General features: G+C 42.4%; 1 protein-coding gene across 1 annotated transcript; it reads right to left on the reverse strand.

Annotated features, from left to right (window-relative positions):
• Positions 1-27,755, reverse strand: CDADC1 (cytidine and dCMP deaminase domain containing 1). Its single transcript, XM_089654385.1, has 9 exons — positions 27,606-27,755; positions 23,413-23,516; positions 19,996-20,176; positions 16,017-16,586; positions 15,527-15,576; positions 7,527-7,702; positions 4,047-4,236; positions 2,131-2,190; positions 1-160 (listed from the first exon to the last, which is right to left on the reverse strand). The coding sequence occupies exons 1-9, from the start codon at positions 27,670-27,672 to the stop codon at positions 149-151; spliced, it is 1,410 nt and encodes a 469-aa protein (XP_089510511.1). The 5' UTR covers positions 27,673-27,755; the 3' UTR covers positions 1-148.

Below are 27,755 nucleotides of genomic sequence, written 5' to 3' on the forward strand. Positions count from 1 at the left end.
TTTTCTGTTGTGAAATAAATAAAATCTTTTCTAAAATAACTCAGAAAATAGAACATTCTGTGGTAGGAAAAAGAACACGCAGCTTATAAGCGTTCCCCAAGACACATTCTCGTATTCTTAAAAGATAAATCATCTTGTGCATTGTTTTTCAAGCCTCCATCTGCAAAATAAAGAAGAGACGTCAACACAAAGTTGGACCAAAAAAAGAAAACGGATTATACAAGGGAGGTCTTGGTGGGTTGACAAAAACGGACTAATACACAGTCATGTATAGATCAATGCACACTAGACTAGACACTAACGTCAAGAAACCCCACTGAAGAATCAAACCAGATATTATGTTAGCACAACATATTACAGGCATATTTACAAAGGACTGTCAAATGTGGACATATGACCATTTCTGGAATAGACTGCATTCCCCGGCTGTTGGAAGACATTTGCCCTTTAGACTCATGCTAGTTATAACAATTTTAGAGGATTAATGCCAGCATAGGCAGAGTATTAGGCTAAATTCTCATTTGCGATCCACAGACGGTGTAGCAAAGTGTATGGCAATGAACACGTGATACAGAGTAAGTCACGTGCGTTAAATTGATGATGAATCATTGTTGAAAATAATTCATCATATGAAAAGAGCAAATGTTTAAATACAAATGATGCTGGTATATACATAATGTTATAACAGTTACTTGGATTTCTCAATAAGGAATCAGAAATCCAGAACAAACGGCGATAACTACAAACTGATCTTTCAACAGGAGTCTGTTTGTACAATAATGTTTATCAACAGCTTGTCTACAGAGTGACTCCAGTCATGCAGCAGCATTATAGATTAGCTGTATTATTAGTCTAACCACTTTGCGCAGGCGCCTCCCGGCCCTTTAAGAGTTTCAAAAGCCGGCAGGCAGGGGTTTAGGGTCATGTGACCACTGTGATTCACCATCAACGCGGTCACATGATCAAAAAAGGTCCCAATCGGAAGGGGAGAACGGGACCTTTCCGTGAGTCATGGACATATGTGCTGGGAGCGCGCAGGGCGTGCGCTCTCAGCACATATGTATTTTCTAATTGCACGCAAATATGAGGCCACATATTTGCGTGCGCTTGGCATCAAGGGGTTAAGGAGGAGCTCCAGTCTCCTCCCCAAAAATTAAAAGTCAGCAACCACAAATTCTGTAGCTGCTGACTTTTAATAGAAGGAATTTCACCTGTCCTGGGATCCAGTGCTGACCTTGCCAGAGCCAATTCTTCAATTGGCTTCGGGTCTAGGTGCCGGAACCCTAACTAAGGGAAACCAGCAGTGAAAGCTTGTGGCTTCATGGCTGGTCTCCCACTGCACAAAACTAGGTACCCGCTCTGCCCCTCAAAAAGTTCCAGTTGTTAAAGGGGGGGGGGGATTTAAACAACCAGAACTTCCCCTTTTGTGTGACATTTCACTTTCAGTGGTCATACATAAATACTACAGATCTGAGTCTTTCTTGTGACAATTGCATGGCAGCATTAAACCCAAAAGCAAACATCATATCGCAGCTTACCACTTCTTAAATGTGATGACTACATTACTTTTCTTTTTTTTGGCTTCCTTTCCTTTATTTTCACTTTATGATCCTGCCAGTAAGTCTGTTGTTTTTTCAACAGAACAAGCTCTACTGCAAACGTAGCAGTTAGAGTGTTGAGACAACCCATTTAGCACTGACAGGGGTGCTTACGATGATCAGCTTTTATTTATTCATGTAAAACCTTTATCCTACAACTAAAAAAACAAAACAAAAAACAGTTGCTGTAACTGCAGTGCGAACTGGAGTTTAGCTTCAATTTATTAGTGTATCTAAATCTACTTCTAACACTCCCCTCCCCCCAGACGGACAATGCTGCTGTCCAAAGGTGCCCCCTGTGCTCCTTCAGAGTGGTGGCACTCTAATAAAGTAGGTGTGTTACTAGCCAGATCTCCAGTTGCAAACAGAGGGAAAAAGCCTAAAAAAGAACATGAATGAAGCCACCACATCTAAGGACTGGTAAACTGAAATAGATTACATTTTTGGTTTTGGGTTTAATACCGCTTTAACACAACGGCTAGGTAGCAGGCAGTAGGACTGGAAAGCTACAAACAATTTACAGCATACTTACTCTGTCCTCATAGCTGGAATCAGATGAATTATCAGAAGAGCTTTGCGGGTTTTTCTGCCACTGTTGAAACAAAAAGGATGTTTAATAAGATAGTCACAAAAACGTTTCTAGTTTATAGGCACACTGTCACTTTGCCCATTCAGGACAGTAACGGTTCCTGCCCCCATCCACTATTAAAGCTGGCCATAGTTTGAAGTTTGAGTTTTGTTGAGCCACCACCTAGCTCAACAAAAGTTGATTTAAAAATGGACAGAGCTGGGTGGAAATGATTGGCTAAATAGTGACTACATCCTATCAGATGAGGTCACCATTTGGCAGCGCTACTTACGATCGCTCAGTTCTTGGTCTTAAAAGGAGCAAAGGTAATGGTCAGTTGCCACTCTCTGCTCTGCCCCTCCAGCTCTCACTAGAGCACTAGTGTGGAGCTGGGGCAGGCTCAGCTGGCTTTGGCTCTCTGAGAGCCTGAGCCCGCTGTCAATCGGGCAACTAGGTGGATCCCGACATTATTGTCTGGATCCAGCCAGAGCTGTGATGTCAGCCGATGGCAGGTTTTTGTCAGCTAATTACAGATGAGAAGCATTACAGCAAAACAACTTTGCCCATACTTCTTAAAGGATAAGTTCTCCTTTTAGTAAAAAATAATAAATGCACAATTTTTTGCAGGTAAAAATGTGAATTTACTAATTTTGTCTGCAGGACCCTGTAACGCATTGCACCAGCGATCAGCAGATTGCTGGTGCCACGCAGGTCTCCTGCAAATCTGTCAGTATATCTGCTTCCCTGTATGGGATGTACAAGAAAGCAGATATACTGACAGGAAGAATGAATGAATTACCACAGCACTCCACAGCACCATGGTAGTTCATTGAGGACTAGAAGCTGATAGCTGCTAAGGCTATCAGGAGTTGTAGGCTCTCATTCACAGAGGACTGTGAATGAGTGATGTGGCCTGGCATGGGGGGGGGGGGCTCGTGTGTACAAGGCTTAAAGTGTTACTAAACCCTGGACCCTGCATTCACTATATCTGGTCTCCCACAGTACACAGAACATGAAAATGCAATTATTTTAGTAAATATAAACTGCTAAATTCCTTGTCAGCAGTTAGGTATAATAACTGAATAACTATCAACAGTTAGAGCAGTCTTGTGACTTCTATCAGTGTTCAGCAGAGCACTTGTTAAAGCTTGTAGGAGGAGTTTTCCCTAGAAGGATGCAGAACCTCTGATCTCTGTCTGGGCAGTGCTGATTGGCCCTGTGCTGATCACATGCACTCTCCCAAGGAAAAAAAAAAAACACCTCTCTAGCAATACACACCACACTGAGCATGTGCAGTTTCTCCACACGATATGTCTTATCAGGAGATAAGAGATTGGCACTGGAAAAATGGAAGGATCAGAGAAGTCAGGATCAAACAGCATTTTTACACAATGCAGAGGATTAACCCCTTAGGTTCCACAGTGAGTATAACAAGCATGCTTTACTGCATATACAGACTGATTTACTGTTGTGGGTTTAGTAACACTTTAAGATATCCCTACAAGTCATTTACTAAACATTTTTCAAAATTTATCCTAGCCTAAGTTGACAAAACAGAACTTTGCTACTGAATATTTTGTAAACTGGAGAGTCTTTTATTTTGGATTCATTAGCACCAACATTTTTTTCAGCGCAGTTATAAAAATATCACTACTTGAAAAGTTTTTACAACTATACCTTTCATGTAGACACAATTGCACATAAAAAGAAAATGAATTACTTTTGTAAAAGAACAGAAACAACCTTGAAATAAAAAAGGAACTGTATGAGGAAAATGCATGTGTATAAAAAGTCTTTATCAAAGAACGAGTTGCTGCCATTTCACCAATATGGCTGCCCTGATAAGCTAAAGTGACAGATTCATTTCCTTCAACACTTACTACATATTTACTGACTCCCTTGAGTTCTGCAAACTTCATGTATGAAATGTCAGCCTTCTTCTTTCCAATATCCACATCTCCAGCATAGATCTGCTTGATGCCGGAGCCTTTGATCAGGGGGACACATTCATCACAAGGGCATTTTGTCACAAAGATCATGCTGTTTTCATCTGGTTTAATCTCATTGTATCTGCAAAGGGATTGAGAATACTTCAAGTGATATGATGAAAGCTGAAGTAACAGGAAATCTGAAATACTATATATAAAATAGGGGAAAGAGTAAAGCTGGGTATTCACTAGTAGAATATTGTTTGACATTTTTCAGTGTAAGAATCTCTGTTCGCTATTCCAATCATTAGGGGGGTCAAATCTACATTAGTCTTCGACCACAATGACAACAAAATTGGAAGGAACAAATTTGTAACAGTGTATGTGATTTGATAAAGTACATTCATTCCAAAAGTGAATCTTAAAGCAAATGAAATCTTGAACTACTTTGAATGACATGTGAATGTACTGAAAAATTTCATTTGATATTTAAATAGTGTGTAGCCAGCTTTACTTATGCTTCAGCCTTTACAAACAGTGAGATGCTTTCAGAAAGTGATCCTTCGCTTACTTTTTTTAATCTACATCTAGTGTTTCTGAGTGCTCAAACACCTTTGTCATAGATTCTTATCAAGATTAGTTATGTGGATGAATTCCTATGAAACTGTTCAAGGCCATGCACTGTCCCATTCTATGGGAGCCCATACATTTTTTTATACTATCAGCCTATGGGATGACTTGGGGAAAAAAAAAAAAAAAAAAAAGAAGAGTTCCCCATCCACACAAACAACTGGATGGAGGAATCCTCCCTGCTGCACTATTGTATTCTGACAATGGGGACTCCTCCACTATCAAAATACACTGATCAGCTTTGCAGCCATTTGGCTGCAGCTGCTGATTGAATGAAAATTTTGTAACATTCCTGTTCAATAGAAATTATTGTTAGATCATCTTCTGTTGAGCAGGAATAGCCATAGATGGATCTCAGTAAAGTTTAAGCTGGCCATGGATGGATCAAAATTCAGCTAGTTCTGCGGGGACAGGCTGAATTTCGATCCATTTATGGCCTGCTTAAACTTAAGTGGGATGAAGTCTCCCTTTATATTTTAAAGCTCTGAGCAAATTGTTGACGTTATATAAATCCTGTATAATAATAATATAATGTACACTGTATGACCAAAAGATTGTAAACACTTGACTATTACATCTAACTACAGTAGTCATAAATATGTGACCATTCCACCAAAACACTTGGTGCAGATGTTTCCAGTGAAGTATACTGTTAACATTACAGGATGCAAAGACATTTTAGACAACTGTGGGCCTTCAATCTTATGCAGAGATTGGGGAAGGTTCTTTTCTGTTCCAGAATGACTGTGCCCCTATCTCCAAAGCCAGCTCCATACAGACCTGATATGATGAGTTTAATGTGGAGGAACTGAAGTAGTGAGCCTTGACCTCAACACTACTGAACACTTTTGGGATAAATTAGAACAGTGATAACGAGTCAGATCTTCATATCCAACACCAGCATCTAACTCACTAATGTTCTTTTGGCTGAATGGGCACAAAATTCCTACAGATATTTGCCACAATCCTGTGGAAAGCCTTCCCAGAAGATTAGAGGCGTATTCAGCAGCACAGAAGTCCCATGGTTTGCAATGGGATGTCCAGCAAGCTCATGTAAGTGTTTTGGTCAGGTGTCCACAAACATTTAGACACTTAATAGACATTTTACCAATCTTAATAGGATGCACTGATTTTTTTTGGAACACTACTAGATGTAACTCTTGGATAAAATTGTTAGGGGTGTTAAGAATTGCCTAGCTGTATTCTATCCCATATGGGAAAAGTTGTAGATAAGAAATTTGTATTTACTGAACTGATTACATTTAAAGCACCAGCACGTGTCTGTTTTTATAGGAACTCTGCAAACGTATATTATTAATAAATCTTTTGGACCCAAAATATCATTTTCAAATCTTTAAATAACTTCCATCCATTCTGCTGTAAATGTCATAAGACTCAAAGCTAAGAACTATCTGTTGGCAGATACCAAATATATATGAATGAACTGACGGATGAATCAATCATCCGTCCATCCTCCATTGTTAGATCCGGTTTCATTCACAATCTATAGTATGGCTTTTATGAATGGTGGAGCTGGATGGAAAGGGCAGGCCTAGCAAGGCTCTCTTGTCGAGAGTCTTTGACAGGCTGTTAGTTGAATTAACACCTGCCACACTGGAAGATTACGATGGAAGGGGTGGGGGGCAAAAGGGAGAAAGATTTTCAATAACAGAAGATGAATCAGCACAAGGGATACATCCTACGGACTATAAGGTATGTCCTTTGTGCTGATTTTTCTGTTTGTGATTTTGGCTGCACTTAGTCTTTAAATCGTTTTCTGCACAGCTTATTACTGTATCTATGTTATCAGCCATTTTAGGCTAAAACAAAGTAGACGTTGCCAATAAACTTCTATAAGGTCCCTTTCACATGAAGAGTCCAATCAGTTTTTCAGGAGGACCCGATTGGACCCTTCATTCACCCCTAAGAACCTTATGCCTGATTGCATTGTGCCAAATGTAAAGTTTGGTGGAGGGGGGATTCTGGTGTGGGGTTATTTTTCAGGGGTTGGGCTTGGCCCCTTAGTTCCAGTGAAGGGAACTCTTAAGGCGTAAGCATACCAAGACATTTTGGACAATTTCATGATCCTAACTTTGTGGGAACAGTTTGGGGATAGCCCCTTCCTGTTCCAACATGACTGCGCACCAGTACACAAAGCAAGGTCCATAAAGATATGGATGAGTGAGTTTGGGATGAAGGAATTTGACCAGCCTGCTCAGAGTTCTGACCTCAACCCGATAGAACACCTTTGGGATGAAGTAGAGCAGAGATTGCGAGCCAGGCCTTCTCATCCGACATCAGTGCCTGACCTCACAAATGTGCTTCTGGAAGAATGGTCAAACATTCCCATAGACACACTCCTAAACCTTGTGGACAGCCTTCCCAGAAGAGTTGAAGCTGTTATAGCTGCAAAGGGTGGGCCAACTCAATATTGAACCCTATGGACTAAGTCTGGAATGCCATCAAAGTTCATGTGCGTGTAAAGGCAGGTGTCCCAATACCTTTGGCAATATAGTGTATGCGTTATACCTATAACATCATGGGTGCTAATAATAATTTTAAAAAAAGCAAAACATATCTCACCTGTGTGTCCCTGTGTTTCTCCCATTTTTTCCAGCCTTACCATCCCTCCCTTCCTCCAGTGTTATCTACCCCCAGTCAGTTTAGTCCTGCAGATTGCTTCTCAAGTTGAGAAACCTCCACAATGAGATGACTGTATATGTATTAATGGGTATGTATAACGCGTGTTTAAAAATGTGTCTGCTTTTATTTTTACCAATCCTTTATCCAGTAACATCTTACCTAAATGTTATGGCATTCTGCTCTGCATGAACAATGTATCGAAACTTCCTGATTTCTCTGTCTTTCTGCTTGTCATCCATGTGAGGAAAATCAGCATATTCTGAACCAACAGGGAAAGCATTGTATCCACAACCCAGAAAATACATGGGTCCTGTGCCGTCACAGTCTGAGGAGTCCTGGAAACAGGGGAAATCACACAAGTCACTGGGAAGTATTTACAGTTTGACAGGAAACCATCCTGTGTAGGTACACAGTGATATAGGTGTCCTTTTATTATGCAGCAGTACATGGCCTCTGAATTCTGAGTTCTCCTCTAAATGCCTGTTCACAAAGCGATGTAGATCGCTTCTCCTAATGAGGAGAGAAGTGATCTACAAACGCTTTGAATGCTAGAAAACGGCTGCTGTTACTGTAATCTCGCAAGATCAGTCAAACACACAGTTTACTAAGCAGTAGTAAAATACTGCTGCTTTGTTTGCTGCTCCCCCGATTCTCCACCTCTGGGTTGGAGAATCTGAAGGGAGAACACAGATCGCAAGTTAAGGGCTGACATCGCTCCTTCATATACTGGTCATCTGTGTGCAGAGATGTTCAGTGGAGAACATGTTCTCCGCTGATCATCTGTTTCCTAAACCACTAATGATCTGAGATCAGCAATGATCCTTAGGATCACCACTAATCTCAGTTTCATAAAAGGACACCATAGTTTGTGAAATGTGCTGCACAATTATGTTCCAAAATGCAAGCTGGACTGCAGACCTTCTTCATTTGCACAATATTCACACCAAAAATATACATTTGTGTTCTTAAAGTGTATTACCTCTTTTGCAGTCAAATTTGAGAAATCCCTACTGTTTGTCATGTGCTCACAAAGCATGAAATAAATGTGTATATATAAATGTGTTTGTATGTATATGAATCACTTTCACCCTGTTCTTCCTCAGAAATGCAACAGTGGATTTAGATGTGTTTTGGATTATTGTCTTGTTGGAAAAGTGCAGGACGACCAAGGGCACAAAGTGATGGTAGCAATATCTTTCAATACAGAGCAGTACATCTGTGAATTCATGATACCATCAATAAAATGCAGCTCCCCGACACCAGGAGCACTCATGCAGCCCCACAGAAGGACACTCCCACTACCATGTTTCACTGTAGGCACCATGCATTTTTCTTTGTACTCCCCACCTTTGCACCGCCATACAGTTTTGAAGCCATCGGTTCCAAAAACATTTATCTTGGTTTCATCACTCCAGAGTCCCAGTAGTAGTCTTCTTTTTCAGCATGAGCCATGGCAAATTCTAGGCGGGCTTTTATGTGCATGAGCTTTAGGAAAGGCTTTTTTCGTGGATGACACCCATGCATGCCATTCCTCTGCAGTGTACGCTGTATTGTGTCACAGGAAACAAGCACCCCAGTTTGGCTTTCTACTTCTTTAGCTAACTTTAATGAACTTGCCTGGCAATTTGCTTCAACCCTTTTAATCAGAAGACACTCAAGGTATTAACTTCCGTGGATGGCCTGGATGTCTCTGTGAGATGGTTGCAGTTCCATCTTTGTTAAATTTTTGTATCACTTTTGCTATAGTATTCTGACTGATAAGAAAAGCTTTGCTGATCTTCTTGTAGCCTTCAACTTTCTTGGGTAAAGAAATTATTTTCTCTTTCTCAGGCCTTGTGACATTTCTATTCCGTGTGGTGCCATTGCCGACAGCATGAAATGGGACAGGATTTTCTTTATTAAAGAACGCCCTTTTATTGTGAACTGTCTGCGAGACACCCGTTTACTGAATAATTAGACTCCCCCATAGTTGAATTCTAGTTAATTAGGATTTTGTCTAAAATTTAGCTTGCTCCTAAGATTGGGATGTATCAATTTTTTGCAACATGGTTTTGGATGACTTTGTTAGAAAAAAAAATGTTTTGTGTTTCCAAATTAACAAATCTTGTTTGCAATCAAAGGCCTGCAAATGTGGGAGTATTTTGTAGTATAGTGACCCATCGAAAATGTTGATTCTGAAAGGAAAGTTAAGGTTTTCTGACAAATCTGCTGGGGTGAACTCATTTATACTGAGCACTGTGTGTGTATATGTGTGTGTGTGTATGTATATATATATATATATATATATATATATATATATATATATATAACATGTACATATATACACACACATGCAGTATATTCTTCTTAAATTGTTTGCTTGGGCAGATTTATACACATGAAGCAGGGGCAGAGTCTGTATCCCTTCAATGACATACAATGCAGAATCCAAGCTTCAAGGCTCATATCCGTCAGGATTGTCAATCAGCACCTGGCCACACCTAGTCCTGCCCACTACTTTTTTGGATTGCCAGCACAGTTTTGTTACTTTCTCTTGATCAAAGTGAACCAGTACTATGCCAATGCAGTCTTAAGCAACAGGTCAGCCCTTTGTCTTACCTCCATTTTGCCGCTAAAAGGGAAAGAAAGTAAACCCTAGTTACAACTTATACAAGGCTGCCTACTCTCCAATGTGACAGTGCTGGGTGCCTGAGCAACCAATCATCAAACCTCAGTTCTGCGGTGTGGGAGACCGAGCCACATGTTCCTGTTGGTGAAGCTGCCATTAAAGCAAGCTTAAAGTGTATGTAAACCCTTACATACTGTATACCCAGTGAAGTCATTGATCTCAGATCATACATCGAGATGAAACAAATCCTCCTACATAAGTTGTACCAGTTTATCTGCAGTCTTCTCTACATCCATTCACAGTGCAGAATTTACGCAGTATCCCTCAGCTCTGAAAAGCAGGGGGTGGAGAGCTTCAGTTACACACTGCAGATCTCAGTGAGTAGAGCTCTGAGCCCTGACTGAAGGAAAGAGACACCCCCCCCCCTTCACACAGCACACAGGAACACAGCTGAGACTGTCAATCACAGGCCTGGAGCTCCCTCCCCTGTCACCTTTCAGCTCTTGGTACCACCTCTTGTCAGAAAAGACTCATTCAGATAGCAGAGGAACTAGACAGCAGACAGAAATTACACTAAGTGCTCTGGATTGAGACAAGTACACACCATAGAGGAATATGTTTTGTTCATGTTTCACATTTGAAGTTTACAACCACTTTAATAGACAAAGAACTTTGGAGATCAAGGAAGGAAAGATAACCTAAATGAAATCAGCAACATAAAAGGGTGTGCACTGTGAACTTTGAGACAACCAAGGTTAAATTAGCTCTGATATGAAAGGTCAACAAACTGTTAAAACTGAACCTTAGTCAAACAACTAAATACACAGATGAAACATGGGAGTTGGTTTACATGCCAAAGGAATTGTATTTCTGTCCATCCAGTTATGATTTTTTTACAGCTTTGTCATACAGTCTGGCAGGGAAGGAGGCTCAACTTTTCTCTTCTGCAGTTCAACAGGTCACCCAAACCCAACCCAGGAGAGGAGAGTTAGCACACTGAGGAGCTCATTTTTCTGTCACTCTGCTCCTTCCACCTATGCTTGCCCCTTGCACTGTAGTATAATTGACTGACCGATTCCTTTTGCTGCTTCTCCCTCTATCTGTCTCAGCCCTGTTGCACAGGGGCTGCAAGAGGCTGATACAGTACTTATACTGCTTACATTTAAAAAAATACATTTACAACTAAACTCTAAGAAGCGAAACATGCAAAACAAATACATACAAGAAAGCTTTACCTTCCAGAGGATTTGTATTTCTGTACATCCAATCCTGAGAATTACACAACTCTGTCAAATAGTACAGCTTTGTCTGGCTGGGGAGTAATCCTGACTTTCTCAACTGCGGTTCAGTTACACTTACAGGTCTCCCCCATACCCACTCTCTGACAGGACACTGAAAGGGGAACCAGCACACAAATAACCTCTTCTCCTGGTCACTCTGCTCTCCCCTCTTATCAGCATGCCCCTTGCACTGCAGCACAGCTGACTAGCTCCTTGTGTTGCTTCTTACTCTAAGAGTCTGAGCTCTGCTGTAGTGTGGTTTGCAAAAAGGCAGTTTTAAAGGAATTCTAAAAGCAACAATTTTTTGTAAATAATAAACATTTTAGAATAATAGGTAAACCAGCTGCGCTACTGCAACTACACAAACTATACACTAAACAGATATATATATGTGGGGAGCTGCTATCACCTGACTAAAACCTGAATGTGCTAATGAACAATGAAAAAAATGGTGTTGCGCTCCCTAATATCTATATGCATTAGATTATTGGATTAATGTATATATTTATGGGCTGTATTTAGTTTATTTAGATACCATTTAGGGAGCGCAACACCATTTTTTTTACCTGCTTTGTGCAATGGTTTTGAACAGAGCAGCCTCAATCCTCCTCTTCTGGGGACCCCCACCAGCGCTCCTGGCTCCTCCCCAGTTTTGAGTGCCCCCATAGCAAGCTGCTTGCTATGGAGGTACTCATGCTGGCTTGCTCCTAAGTCTCGCAGTGTGTGTCCATTCACGCACACACCGTGACGAAGTCCCAGCCCTACGCTCTTTCCTCATTGGCTGTGATTGACAGCAGATGGAGACAATGGAACTTCTGTTGCTGCCTCGATTTCCAGTGGGGAGAGAGAGAGTCACTGTTCTCAGACACAGCACTGGACCGAGATCGGGCACAGGTAAGTATAAAGGTGGGCTGGGGGAGCTGCACACAGAAGGTCTTTTACCTTAATGCAGGGAATGCATGAAGGAAAAAAAAAACCTTCTTCCTTTACAACCACTAAGTCAAATTCAGGTATTTACACTGCTTGCATTTAAAAAAAATGCATTTATATATTTCCCAATGAATAGAGAGTTGCAGTCATCTGTGTATTATTAGCTGCCGGGCTTTCAGACACCCACAGATAAAAATACAACACTCATATAGGCTGCTTGTGCATGCATACACCCTATGCACACAATGCTGATACCAGGCTACTGTAAAATCTAATACTTTGAAGATCTACATACAGCAACTAAGAGGAACTAGACTGCACATGTCACCTGTCAGCTCTATTTCCAAACTTCTATTTCTGCATTCTTGTGAATGAAACTGATTGAACACAACCCTTCTACTCCCACGTCTATGGGGTTGATTTACTAAAGGTAAATATACTGTGCACTGCAAGTTCAGTTGCTTTAGATCCGAGGGGAAGCTTTGAAATGGGGCGAAGCTCTGCGGATTTCTTTCATCCAATCATGTGCAAGCAAACATGCTGGTTTTTTTTTTTTCCTTGTATGTTCCCCTCAGATCTAGAGCAACGCACTTCCAAGTGCACAGCCAATTTGCCTTTAGTAAATCAACCCCTATGGCTCCTTTCCAGCAGGCTTTTCAAGGTTAGCTTAGGGCAGTGTGGCTGTAAAAGTCCAAAATGAGAAGAAGATCTATATTGCCTACGATAACCAATTTCATTCTTTTACTTTTTCTTTTTTTGGCGACACATGCAGTTTCCTCTGACAAGTAATTTGCTTCTTCTTTTCCTTTCCGCATCTATTTTACAAAGAAGGAAGTGAGAGGCTGACTAGTTACTCTGGATACCACAATTAATAAAAGAAAACTCTGATCAATCAAACATTTATGTTCACTGTTTTATCTACCAAGGGATTCCTTATTCACTACAACTATTCATTTGATGGCTACAAAATGTCTGCATTGAACAGCTAGACAGGTGACACACATACAGGGGATATAAAAAGTCTACACACCCCTGTTAAAATGTCAGGTTTCTGTGATGTAAAAAAATGAGACAAACAAATTATTTCAGAACTTTTTTCAACTTTAATGTGACCTACAAACAATTCCCTACACCTAAAAGATTTCAGTTTGTTGTTCAACTGAGTTGTACAGTTTATAGGTCAGTTCTGAAATGATTTATCTTTGTCTCATTTTTTTACATCACAGAAACGTGACATTTTACCAGGGGTGTGTAGACTGTTTATATCCACTGTAGTTCTGTACTATGCACTTTATCTTCCGGGTTCTGCTATTCAGCTACCTATGTCACCTCTCTGCCTTCAGCCCCTTCATGCAACAGTGAATCAGCACCACCATCCCCTATGTTCAGTGAGCTTATCTAGAAAGCTGTAAAACTTTCCCAGAAACTTGTGTTTTGAAAGCCAGGTCACACTCCAGTGATGACACTTCCCTAAAAATATTTATTAATCAAACAGTGCACATTCAGATGTCCCCCTAGGTGACCTGCTCCTCTAAAATGTTTCACCCATCCAGGCTTAATCATACATAAGTGAAATGTGTTTGAGAGGTGTGTCTCCAAGGTGGGCATCTGAATGTGTGTGCATGGTTTGATCAATAAAGATTTTTAAGGAAGCACCATCATGGGAGTGTGATTGGGCTCCAAAGACTGGCACCTGCCACCATTTGCAGCTTTGGGGCAATGAGTCCTTGGATTTTCCCAGGAAGATGTAGCAATAAACTAAGGCAGCCTATACATGAGTTGTTTTTTTTTTTGTTCAACCAGCGGGGTCTATAGCCTGCAGCACAGATCAAGCAGGGAATATCTGGCAGGGCGGCTGTACAGAAGTCAATTGGTAGATCGACTTCTGTACAGCTACAGTGCCCATATATGGATCAAAATTTGGCTGGTCCCTGCTGAATTTCAATCCATATATGGGTAGCTTAAGAAATATCAGATTGATCTTACTGACTGATAAAGTGATGGTGTCACAAGAATGGATGGCCAAAACTACAAATCCTTTGTAAAGTAAAACAGTGAACACATGCTGTAGCGATCTGTCTGCGGTACTACTTTAACCACCGTTATACTGGGTGGACATCATATGTCCTCCTTGTGCATGCCCTAGGGGCAGCACAACGGGACAATCTGTCACCCACTGTGTCCAGCAGGCACAGTGGAAGAAAATTATTGTACTAGGCTAGGCCTGGTACCACGTGATCTCTTTGACCAATCATAGCAATCACGTCAATTGTACACAATGGCATTAATTCGTGGCCATTCATTGGGTACTATTGTGATCTCTGTGATTGGTCACAGTAATCACATGGTACAGACAGAGACAATCACAGCTCACCTGTACCATGTGAAAGCTGTGGCAAATCACACCACCAGGAACCTGAAGGTGAACTGTGCCACTGGAGTCACCTCCCAACATGAGGCAGGTATCAGTGGAAAACGAGGGGAAAAGCATTCTGGAAAAAAATGAAAGCCAGACATGGACAAAACAGATCTACGCACCAGAAGGGGGTCTAACAAACACAGTCATCAGAACCTGGGGAACACAACAAACACTGCATAGTGTACTCCTGGAGGATCTAGAAACACAAAACAACTTTGGGAGTGGAGGGGCCTTTTAAACGCTTTTTGATTTGTGTTCCCTGTAGAGGACAGAACCGATCATCTCTCAAGAAAGCTGTACTGAAAGATGAGGAGGGAAAATGGCACAATGCTACCCAAGGTGCTGCATAAATACGGATATGCTCTACTGGGCTTCTGTACTCATGCCCGTCAAGTTCGTCTGCACTATCTGAATCCCACTATGTACCAAGGCTAATTTAAATACAGTTATATATGACTTGGAACACGGTGGCTATGTCAGCCTTTGAAATGTTTATTGTTATACACTTCATGAGGCCTGGTATCACTGTATACCTATGTGCCTACAAACTGGCCTCAACCTCTGCATTAAGTCTATTTTAGTGTCACCTATTAATCTATTGTTTATTTGTAAAAAAAAAAACAACACTTTTTTTTGAAAATAAAATCTGATTAAAAAGGAAAAAAAAGGAAATTTCAAAAAGGGACAATCTGAATTGTATCTATGGCAAACACTGACATCTTCTTCAGATATTCCAGTGATCAGGCACCACTACCTGCTGAACTGTGTTTCACTTCTTATATGGGAAAACATTTCTCTTTAAAAGATTAACATTTTAATCTATACTTCTCTGACCAGCACAAATTAAATACACATCCAATTTCAGAAAAGATGTGTAGATCATGAGGTCAATGTAAACGAATACAATGAAAAAATGACTTACAGACTGCCGCTCTGCCCAAATAACAGCACCAACTCCAATCTTGTGGTCTTCTAAAATAGCAAACAAAAAAAAAATTAAATTGGTAAAAATATAAATGATGAGTGAGCACCTTAATATTATATCTTCTTTGAAGACTGTGATGGGCTTGTGAGTGCAAAACTTAATTTTAAAGGTAATAAAAAAAAATATAAGTTTATATGCAAATGAGAAGCAAAGAGTAGCAGATTGTATAGACACTACAAGATCTGCCCATCTATGAGTAACTTTAGCTGCCACCTGATTGGCTGTTTTCTGATGCAGCTATCGTGAATTGTTTCAAGGTAATTTAACAGACAGTCCACCTACCAGAGGATGTCAAACAGTAGATGGGCTAGGCATGCTTTGTCTATCTAGTTCCCAAATAAACATGGTGACTTTGCTGAACCAGTGACTGGTTCTCGTGTACTGCTGGAAGGAAAAGATGTAGATATGTGTATAGTCGTCCACTAACCTGTTCGATATGCCAACAGTCGGGCTTGAATTATACAGTGCCAGGCAATTTCTTGGGTTAGACTCGGGCCACTCTCACTGCTTGTCTTACTGAGGTAGAACCCAAAATCAGAATACCTAGGAACACTGGATGCGACTGTGGCCAGTATGAGCACCAGCTCTTTCATATTCTGTCTCAGGCTTATAAAGTACGGATTCTCACAGAGATTCTCCAGCCCTATTATTCGAAGGATGTGCTTGTGCATGTCTTCACTGGAGATTAAAAACAAGGTTTCATATTCCTTAATCCTCTCCTGGCGATACTCATAAAAAGTGCTTATTGGGAATGCTGGTTCCTTCCTGGCAATCTTCTGAACAAAGTCACATTTTAAGGAGGTTTCTTCAACAAACTGCACCATGTAACATGTCAGTGGCTGCAGCAGCACGCAGACATGGGCACGACTGTTTGATTTCAGCCTCTCTACTGCCTTGGCATCTAGCCTGGCATCTCCATTGACACTGTCAGCAGATATTTCTTCTTGGAGGCTCATTTCCGGGTCTGATGGCCAGTATGAAATTCGGTTTACTCCAGCTTTAAAAAAAAAATAAAAAAATAAAATTATATATATACAAAAAAAAATAAGAGCTTTAAAATAGAAGTCCTCGCACAAAACAATTTGGTTAAAAATTATTGGGATAAATTAGTGTATACACTTCACAGTCATTGCCTCCTAGTCCTAGAGTTATACTGTGCAGTGCCAGTACTAGATGTTAAAGTGTTACTAAACCCACAATAGCAAAATCAGTCTGTATATGCAGTAAAGCATAATTGTTATACTCACTGTGGAACCTAAGGGGTTAAACCTCCACGTATAAAAAGGCTGTTTGATCCTGTCTTCTATGATCCTCCCCTTCTTCAACTGTCCCCTATCCATCTGCTGATAGTACAGAGCTCTAAGAGTTACTCTGCACATGCTCAGTTTAGTGGGTATGACTAGAGAGTTTTCTTTCTTTTTGGGAGGGTGCAGGTGATCAGCACGGGGCCAATCAGCACTGTCCAGACAGAGGGTCAGGGATTATGCAGCCTAATAGGACAGTCAGAGGAGAATCAAAACTCCTGCTACAAGCTTTAACCAGTGCTCAACTGGACACTGATAGAAGTCACAAGACTGCTATATACTGCTGATGAGAAAAAGTATTTAGCAGTTTATATTTACTAAAATAATTGCATTTCCATGTTGTGTGTACTGTGGGAGACCAGATATAGTGAATGCAGGGTCCTGGGTTTAGTAACACTTTAAATGGTGATTTAGGCTGTACAATGTTTCATATAGTCTATAAAAAACAGATAAAACACATAAGAATTTTGTTGAATAAAATTAGGAAGATTATAGTGAAGAAGACTCTTAAAGTAGAACTTTAGGCAAAACTTTTTTTTCCCCAATTTGGACAAACCCAGGGAGGGTTATAACCCGTCACATTTTTTTCGCCATCTGTATCCCATTGTGGAGATTTCCCTTCATGTCCTGTCCCATAGCCAAACAGGAAGTGAGAGGAAATCCCTGAAAGTTAAGGGAATTCATTGGGGACCACCAGAGCTAGTGTCCCCATTGTAAGATTTCCCATCTATTACTTTTCTGGGCACAACTCAAAATTTTGGATTTTCTTTAGCTTTCACTTTCAGTGATAATAATAAACAGGACAAATAGAGAGGGTGAATCTCCCTAACTGGGAAACAGACAGCAATAAAAATCTGACAGGTGATCTAATCTCTCTCCACTCTATTTAAGACAAGAAAAAAAAAAAGGTTTTGCTTTTATTTATAGTTTAAATCAGTTCTGGTTTTTAGAATCCATGCATGCTTGGTTAACTCATGTGCTCCTCTACAGCTACCTTTAGAGTGGTTTTAGTTCAATACACATACTGTAACTGTTTTTATTGCACTTATATTTAAATCTTTGCTAAGAGTTACACTGAACCTATCTAAAAAGTGCTGATAATTAGCATAATTAACATTAGCACCAAAGTACAATCAGTTCTTTTAGTCTTCACTAGAACAGGCACAATGGACGCCAAAGACGGTTAGAAAATCGTTAGAAAAAGTGGTCGATATGCTCAGTTGTTCGACTTTCGAAACGGTAGTGAGCTAATTTTGGATTATCGAAATGCAAAATTTTAAGGCAAAAATACAACCTGTCATGTTGGATATTTTGAGCCTAAACTATCGATTTTCTAAACACTAGTAGCGCAATTGAAAAAAATCTACAGCGTATGCACGTGTTAAAATATAACCGATCAACGAAAAATATACCATTTATGTTGCTATCAAATCAGTAATATGTCAGTAATGGGTGGGACAAATAATGATAAAACCTTGGCGTTATCACATGCACCTTTGACAGATCTTTATAAATCCAAACTTTTTTTTTTCTTCCTCAAAACAATTTTCTAACTGTGTATGGCCAGCATCAGAGAAACCTGATAATACCATGGGGTTGATTTACTAAAACTGGAGAGTGCAAAATCTGGTGCAGCTCTGCATAAAAACCAATCGGCTTCCAGTTTTTTTTTTTTTTTTAATCAAAGCTTAAAGTGTTACTAAACCCCGGACCCTGCATTCAATATATCTGGTCTCCCGCAGTACACACAACATGGAAATGCAATTATTTTAGTAAATATAAACAGCTAAATACCTTTACTCATCAGCAGTTAGAGCTGTCTTGTGACTTCTATCAGTGTCCAGCAGAGCACATGTTAAAGCTTGTAAGAGGCGTTTTTGTTCTGCTCTAGAAGGATAGAGAGAAAACAGGTGGCGCACACACCTAGTGCATTATCCAAGGTTTATTGTAAGGAGTGAAAGAATAATAAAAACATACTCGCAGACGAAGCATGTATCTAAAAAGCATAGAAAAATGACAATGGCCACAACGGCAGGCAAGGTGTTCTCACTGTCAGTGCGGTCAAATTTCTGACGCGTTTCGGGGACGAATCCCTTTCCTCAGAGCTGATGACCAGCCTCTGATGCAGATGTGTGATGAATGGAAGGTAGGAGCCTTGCTGTTGATGCCCCTACTTTCCATTCATCACACATCTGCATCAGAGGTTGGTCATCAGCTCTGAGGAAAGGGATTCGTCCCCGAAACGCGTCAGCCATTTGACCGCACTGACAGTGAGAACACCTTGCCTGCCGTTGTGGCCATTGTCATTTTTCTATGCTTTTTAGATACATGCTTCGTCTGTGAGTATGTTTTTATTATTCTTTCACTCCTACAATAAACCTTGGATAATGCACTAGGTGTGTGCGCCACCTGTTTTCTCTCTATCCAGTGGCTGATTTCCCCGTCTGAGGAGGGCTGCACCCCTGAAGCATTTCCTTTGGTTGTCACTGTCCTGGTACCCTTGGCTACCCTTTTGGCTGTGCATATCCTGAGGCGCTGGAGAGTACATACGATATCTAGAAGGATGTAGAACCCCTGACCGGTGTCTAGACAGTGCTGACTGGCCCTGTGCTGATCAGGTGCACTCTCCCAAGAAAAAAAAAAAAACCCTCTCTCGCAATACACACCAAACTGAGCATGTGCAGAGTGACTCCACACGATATGACTTATCAGGAGATAAGAGGGGGATATTGGAAGAAGGGGAGGATTAGAGAAGTCAGGATCAAACAGCCCCTTTACACAATGCAGAGGATTAACCCCTTAGGTTCCACTGTGAGTATAGCAAGCATGCTTTGCTGCATATACAGACTGATTTTACTGTTGTGGTTTTAGTAACATTTTCATTGAACAAGCTGAAGTTAGAAGCTGATTGGCCACCATGGACAGCTGCACCAGATTTTGCACTCTCCAGTTTTAGTAAATCAACCCATCAATGTGTAAGAGCACTTGCAACAAAAAAAAACAAAGGTGACTAAAAGTGTACTGCATGCTAATTCTCACCAATTCTTCCCAAAACACATACTGACATAGCTGACATCAGAGACACAGATGCTTGTTACTAACCATTGACAATCATTTTCAGGCAGGCAGAGCATGGTTTTCTGGAGAAATAAAGATCACAATCCTTGAGTCTTGAGCCGTGCTTAATAACAGCAATCTGACCTGCATGAAGCTCACTGCTGGAACAGTGCAAGCCAATAATCTTCATGTTACCCACAACTACAAGACCCGTCTTCTTTACCTGCTGTAAGAAACAAGAGGGTAACGTTATAAAGGCAAAGAAAGACCTATAATACACAATAGCTACATTCTATTAACACATCAGCCTATCCAAAAGGAATATAAATGTTGGAGTCAAGTCATCCACTCATTACCCTTGCAGCTTCATTTTTTCTGGCTCAAAGTCAGAGATCCTTGGTGCTGTCACACGTTTGCATGAAATGGCAGTAAACATTAACTGATATTACAATACAGTATCAAGAAACTACAAAGAAGTGAGAAACGATCAGTCTGGATAATGATTTCCTCCCACACTCCAAGACATAAAAGGAGGTTAATTGGCTCCTGTCTAATCTGTCCCTGGTATGCATGTATGTGAGATAGATTGGAAGCTCCTTGAGGGTAGGAATGGATGGGAATAAATACACTGCTCAAAAAAAATTAAAAGAACACTTTTTACCCTAGGTTCACACCTAAGCATTTTCCGCAGCATTTGCAGAAACGCACTAAAGTCCATTTAACATGATTCCTATCTCCACCTTTTCACCCGGTCCATTTTTTGGAAAATGTCAGGGACTTTTTTTAAACGCAAAATGGAAATGCAGCAGAAAAGAATGTAATGCATTTTTGCCGTGTTTCTGATGCCTATTGTGTTTTAAATCTGCCAAGGAACAAGAAAAAAAAAAAATCAAAACGCATCAAAAATGTGGCAAAAATGCACTGCAGAAACTGCATAGGTGTAAACCTAGCCTTAATCAGAGTATAGCATAAAGTCAATTAAACTCCTGGGATATTGATCTGGTCAGTTAAGTAGCAGAGGGGGTTGTTAATCAGTTTCAGTTGCTTTGGTGTTAAATTAAATTAACAACAGGTGCACTAGATGGGCAACAATGAGATGAACACAAAAACAGGAATGGTTTTAAAGGTGGAGGCCACTGACATTTTTTTCCCTACTCATCTTTTCTGACTGTTTTTCACTAGTTTTGCATTTGGCTAGGGTCAGTGTCACTACTGGTATCATAAGGCGATACCTGGACCCCACAGAGGTTGTACAGGCAGTCCAACTCCTCCAGGATGGCACATCAATACGTGCCATTGCCAATTGCATAGAGAAGATTCCAGGAGACAGGCAGTTACTCTAGGAGAGCTGGACAGGGCCGTAGAAGGTCCTTAACCCATCAGCAGGACCGGTATCTGCTCCCTTGTGCAAGAAGGAACAGGATGAGCACTGCCAGAGCCCTACAAAATGACCTCCAGCAGGCCACTGGTGTGAATGTCTCTGACCAAACAATCAGAAACAAACTTCATGAGGATGGCCTCAGAGCCCAATGTCCTCTAGTGGGCCCTGTGGTCACCGTCCGGCACCATAGAACTCGATTGTCATTTGCCATTGAACACCAGAATTGGCAGGTCCGCCACTGGCGCCCTGTGCTTTTCACAGATGAGAGAAGGTTCACCCTGAGCACATGTGACAGACGTGAAAGGGTCTGGAGAAGCCATGGAGAACCTTATGCTGCCTATAACATCATTCAGCATGACTGTTTTGGTGGTGGATCAATGATGGTCTGGGGAGGCATATCCATGGAGGGACGCACAGACCTGTAAAGGCTAGACAATGGCACCCTGACTACCATTAGGTATCAGGATGAAATCCTTGGACTCATTGTCAGACCCTACACTGGTGCATTGGGTCCTGGGGCCTCCTGGTACACAATGCCTGGTCTCATGTGACGAGAGTATGCAGGCAGTTCCTGGGGGATGAAGGAATACCATACCACTGAATGGCCCCCACGCTTGCCTGACCTAAATCCAATAGAACACCTCTGGGATATCATGTTTCGGTCCATCTAACGCCACCAGGTTGCACCTCAGACTGTACAGGAGCTCACTGATGCCCTGCTCCAGATCTGGGAGGAAATACCCCAGGACACCATCCGTTGTCTCATTAGGAGCATTCCCTGACATTGTCAGGCATACATACAAGCACGTGGGGGGCTGTACAAACTACTAAGTACCATATTGAGTTGCTGCAATCAAATTTCAGCAAAATGGACTAGCCTGCTGCATCATTTTAATTTTTTCACTGATTTTCGGGGTGTCTTTGAATTCAGTCCTCTGTAGGTTGATAACTTTCATTCCATTAAACAAAGGGGCATCCTTACGTTCCTAACACATTACCCAGTCCATATCAGTATAGATATCCAGCATATTTTCCCCATTGAGAGCTGATGTGTTTTCAAAGCGTTCCTTTAATTTTTTTTGAGCAGTGTAGTATGTAGAGCCTTGTGTAAAATAGACAGCACCATATGAGTAGCTATAATAAATAAATATGAGCCACCACGCAACAATGAGAGAGCTGGGAGCTATAGCATCACAGCTATCAGGTGTCACTGTTGCAAATGACCTCAGTCCAAAAGAGAGATGACAGGAAATGACTTGGGAGAGCTGCCCAACCAGCAGCTGGGCTTTAAATTAGGGGACACATTTATACATTCAGTACCATTTGCCTTGAACCTTAGAGTCATAATGGGCCAGTTCAAGCTGTACACTCACTACGTCACATTGTAGCAAAGTGTAATTTCTTCAGTGTTGTCACATGAAAAGATAGAATAAAATATTTACAAAAATGTGAGGGGTGGACACACTTCTGGGAGATACTGTAGCTATACCTGCAAAGTGATCTAGCAGGACGTAAAGGACAAGTTGACCTTTTTACCAAAAATAATAAATGCACATTTTTTTACAGGTAAAAAAATGAGCATTTATTCATTTTGGTTGCAGGAGCCTGGAAACCATTGCAACAGTGATCAGCAGATAGCTGGTGCCATGCAGGTCCCCTGCAGATCTGTCAGTATATCCGCTTGCCCGTTCGGGAGGTACAAGCAAGCAGATATACTGAGAGGAAGAATCAATGAACTGCCACAGTGCTCCAAAGTGCTGTGGTAGTTCATGGAGAACTACAAGCCGACAAGGCTGTCGAGACTTGTAGTTTCTCATTCACAGAACACCGTGACGCGGAAGGACAGGCGGAGCCCTGCACGGCCACGGTTTATTAAAATTTGACAGCGAGGGAAGAGAAGATCCCAGTCAAAGCTGGGAAGCAGGGGCCGGTGCATTCATGACATGTTATATGTTACTCCCTGAATATGGATGTAACATGTTATGAAAGGTGAACTTATCCTTTAATTTTCTGAATAAGGTTCCACTTTAAATGACAAAGAAACATTATTACATTTCTCTAGTACGTGGCCCACCACATACCTGAGGCTGTTTTGTGTTCTCCGCATGTTTACGAGACGGGAAAACCTCCATCCAAAGGCTTAGCAGCGTAAATAAGTTGACTTTTGAAAGTCTCGGAACCTGACCTGTATTAAAAGAAACACATAGAACATCTCACTAATTGTTATCTGTGCTATGAGGCAGGTCATTGGACGTCAACGTCACTTCCTGGCAGCAGAGTGCACACTGGTTTTGGGTATCAGACCAGCGGTGGCTGTATACACTATATCGCCGGATACACAGGGTTCCGGATTAAGGCATAGAATCATGTGATTGGAAACAAAAAAGGGGAATTGATATTTGTATTTTGTTTGATGCCAATTTTCAATAAACGGGATGCACAAGGAGATGTGTTCTGCGGTTTTTCCCTTTCCATATGTCTGAGATGCTGATAACTCTGGTGTGGGGGATTCTGATCCCGGCCTGGCTAAGTGCGGTCCCAAGGTTCACAAAAAGCTTATTAACCCACGATCTTTTCAGGGTCATAAGCCTCTAGTGAGTCTTTCACCAAGTGGGGGTGTGTGGGGTGTCTTTCACCTTGTTTGTAGTGTTTCACTGGAGCACTGAGTAACAACAAGATCACTGAGTAGATTTGGAGCTCTACATTGGATTTACAGACACTATTGGAGCACGAGAATATGATAGAATTCTTTTAACCATTTGAAGACTAGGCCTTTTCTGACCCTTTTTGCCTACATGTACACAAAACATTATATTTTTTTTAAGCAAAGGCCATAGAGAATAAAAAGGTGGATTTTGCTATTTTTGCACCCTGCACTCTGCACGTAGCGCACCCCTGAACCCTACACTCTGTACGTAGCGCACCCCTAAACCCTGTACTCTGTACGTAGCGCACCCCTGAACTCTGCACGTAGCGCACTCCTGAACTCTGCAATCTGTACATAGCGCGCCCCTGAACTCTGCACGTAGCGCACCCCTGAACTCTGCAATCTGTACATAGCGCACCCCTGAACTCTGCACTCTGTACGTAGCACACCTCTGAACTCTGCACTCTCTACGTAGCGCACCTCTGAACTCTATACATAGCGCACCCCTGAACTCTGCAATCTGTACATAGCGCACCCCTGAACTCTTTATATAGCGCACCCCTGAACTCTGCACTCTGTACGTAGCGCACCCCTGAACTCTATACATAGCGCACCCCTGAACTCTGCAATCTGTACATAGCGCACCCCTGAACTCTTTATATAGCGCACCCCTGAACTCTGCACTCTGTACGTAGTGCACCCCTGAAGTCTTCACTCTGTACGTAGCACACTCCTGAACTCTGCAATCTGTACATAGTGCACCCCTGAACTCTGCACTCTTTACGTAGCGCATATTAATGTCACTGGTGATGTCAGTGGCAGTCAGTTCACCCCCATCATCAGTTAGTGTCAGATTGCACACTGCACTATCACAGTCCCGTTATAAGTTGCTGATCACTGCCATTAGTAGTACTAAAAAAAAAAAATAATACATTCTAGTATATATTGGATATGATTTATTGCAGAAAGTAAAAAAAATGTTTTTTTTTTCCAAAAATTTTCGGTCTTTTATATCGCAAAAATAAAAAAACCCTAGTGGTGATCAAATAAACACCAAAAGAACGCTGTTTTTGTGTGACAAAAATATATAAATTTTTTTGGGTACAGCGTTACTATTAATACAGTGTTGGATGACCGCGCAATTACCAGTTACAGTAGCACAGTATAGCAAAAAAAAATCCTGGTCATGAAGGGGCTAAAATCTTCCAGAGCTGAAGTGGTTAATACTGTGTTATATTTCAGTATTTGTTAGGGTTTAGGTTTATGTTGTTTGCATAGCTCTGAGGTCATTCTCCGGTATACGATGCCATTGTATGCACACAGTGGGTAGCACATGTTGAGAAGCTTGCTGGGAGTACACGTTTAAATACCTGTGGCGTGGGTAAGACTATTTTTTTGTATCTAATGACTTGACGCGACCTCAACTTTTATATTTTACCAAAAAATCCAGTGTTGGTGTGCACTAACATGAAAGTGTTACTACACCAACAACAGTAAAATCAGTCTGTATATGCAGTAAAGCATGTTTGTTTTACTCACTGTAAAATCTATGGGGTTAATCCTCTGCATTGTGTAAAAAAGACTGTTTGATCTTGACTTCTCTGCCCCTCCTCTTGTTCAGATGTCCACTTAAGAAGACACACTGAACCTGTAGCCACATGCACATACTCAGTTTGGTGTGTATTGCTGGAGAGGTTTTTTTTTCTAGGAAGAGTGCATGTGATCTGCACAGGTCCAATCAGCACTGTTCAGACAGAGGTTAGGGGTTCTGCAGCCTCCTAGAGCAAAATGAAAACTGTTCCTACTGCTTTAACCTGTGCTCTGCTGAAGTCACAAGACTGCCCTAACTGCTGATGAGAAAAAGGTATTTAGCAGTTTATATGTACTAAAATAATTGCATTTCTGTGTACTGTGGGAGAGCAGATATAGTGAATGCAGGGTCCAGGGAGACCGGATATAGTGAATGCTGGGTCCTGGGAGATCAGATATAGTGAATGCAGGGTCCGGGGAGACCGGATATATTAAATGCGGGGTCCGGGGAGACCGGGTATAGTGAATGCGGGGTCCGGGGAGACCGGATATAGTGAATGCGTGGTCCGGGGAGACCGGATATAGTGAATGCGGGGTCCGGGGAGAACGGGTATAGTGAATGCGGGGTCCGGGGAGAACGGGTATAGTGAATGCGGGGTCCGGGGAGAACGGGTATAGTGAATGCGGGGTCCGGGGAGAACAAGTATAGTGAATGCGGGGTCCGGGGAGAACGGGTATAGTGAATGCGGGGTCCGGGGAGAACGGGTATAGTGAATGCGGGGTCCGGGGAGAACGGGTATAGTGAATGCGGGGTCCGGGGAGAACGGGTATAGTGAATGCGGGGTCCGGGGAGAACGGGTATAGTGAATGCGGGGTCCGGGGAGAACGGGTATAGTGAATGCGGGGTCCGGGGAGAACGGGTATAGTGAATGCGGGGTCCGGGGAGAACGGGTATAGTGAATGCGGGGTCCGGGGAGACCGGGTATAGTGAATGCGGGGTCCGGGGAGACCGGGTATAGTGAATGCGGGGTCCGGGGAGACCGGGTATAGTGAATGCGGGGTCCGGGGAGACCGGGTATAGTGAATGCGGGGTCCGGGGAGACCGGGTATAGTGAATGCGGGGTCCGGGGAGACCGGGTATAGTGAATGCGGGGTCCGGGAGACCGGGTATAGTGAATGCGGGGTCCGGGGAGACCGGGTATAGTGAATGCGGGGTCCGGGGAGACCGGGTATAGTGAATGCGGGGTCCGGGGAGACCGGGTATAGTGAATGCGGGGTCCGGGGAGACCGGGTATAGTGAATGCGGGGTCCGGGGAGACCGGGTATAGTGAATGCGGGGTCCGGGGAGACCGGGTATAGTGAATGCGGGGTCCGGGGAGACCGGGTATAGTGAATGCGGGGTCCGGGGAGACCGGGTATAGTGAATGCGGGGTCCGGGGAGACCGGGTATAGTGAATGCGGGGTCCGGGGAGACCGGGTATAGTGAATGCGGGGTCCGGGGAGACCGGGTATAGTGAATGCGGGGTCCGTGGAGAACGGGTATAGTGAATGCGGGGTCCGGGGAGACCGGGTATAGTGAATGCGGGGTCCGGGGAGACCGGGTATAGTGAATGCGGGGTCCGGGGAGACCGGATATAGTGAATGCAGGGTCCGGGGTTTAGTAACACTTTAACTTGTTCACGCTGAGCCTTGACACCAAGCAGCCGCATTGTTGCATACCAAAAGTAAACAAACGTGCTGAGAGGGCAAGCCCTGCGCGCTCCCGGAAAGGTCCCGGTCACTACTTGTGATCGGGACCTTTCTGATCATGTGACTGCGGTGACAGCCAATCGTAGCGATCACATGACTCTAAACCCCACTCCGCCTTGAATGGAGGCACCAAGGGATTGATTTGAGTGTATTTTTTACTAAATACAAAGATCCTGGGAAACAGCAGCCAGCACCATTGTATTCTCCAGGTCTCTGCTCTCAGGAAATCCATCATGTGTGGGGGTTCACTAATCTACAGGCCTACAATGTGCATTCTAATGCAAACCCGGAAAATGAATGGGTGGCAGGTGAGTCTGTGTCCTCTCCATGGTTCTAGGCGCCTCTCACCCTGCATGCTATCGGTCTGTGTCCCGGTGGAGGCCCGGGTCTCCCCAACTTCCTGGCTCCGGTACATGGGGTGAACCGGCTCTCCTCCGCCTCTCTGGGGTTCGGCATCACCTACACACCGCTTCTCAACTGACAGGTCAGAGCAGCTGA

Source organism: Staurois parvus, unplaced genomic scaffold (genome assembly GCF_062004578.1).
Source record: "Staurois parvus isolate SC_StPar_1 unplaced genomic scaffold, SC_StPar_1.0 ptg000761l, whole genome shotgun sequence".
Lineage (NCBI taxonomy): Eukaryota > Metazoa > Chordata > Amphibia > Anura > Ranidae > Staurois > Staurois parvus.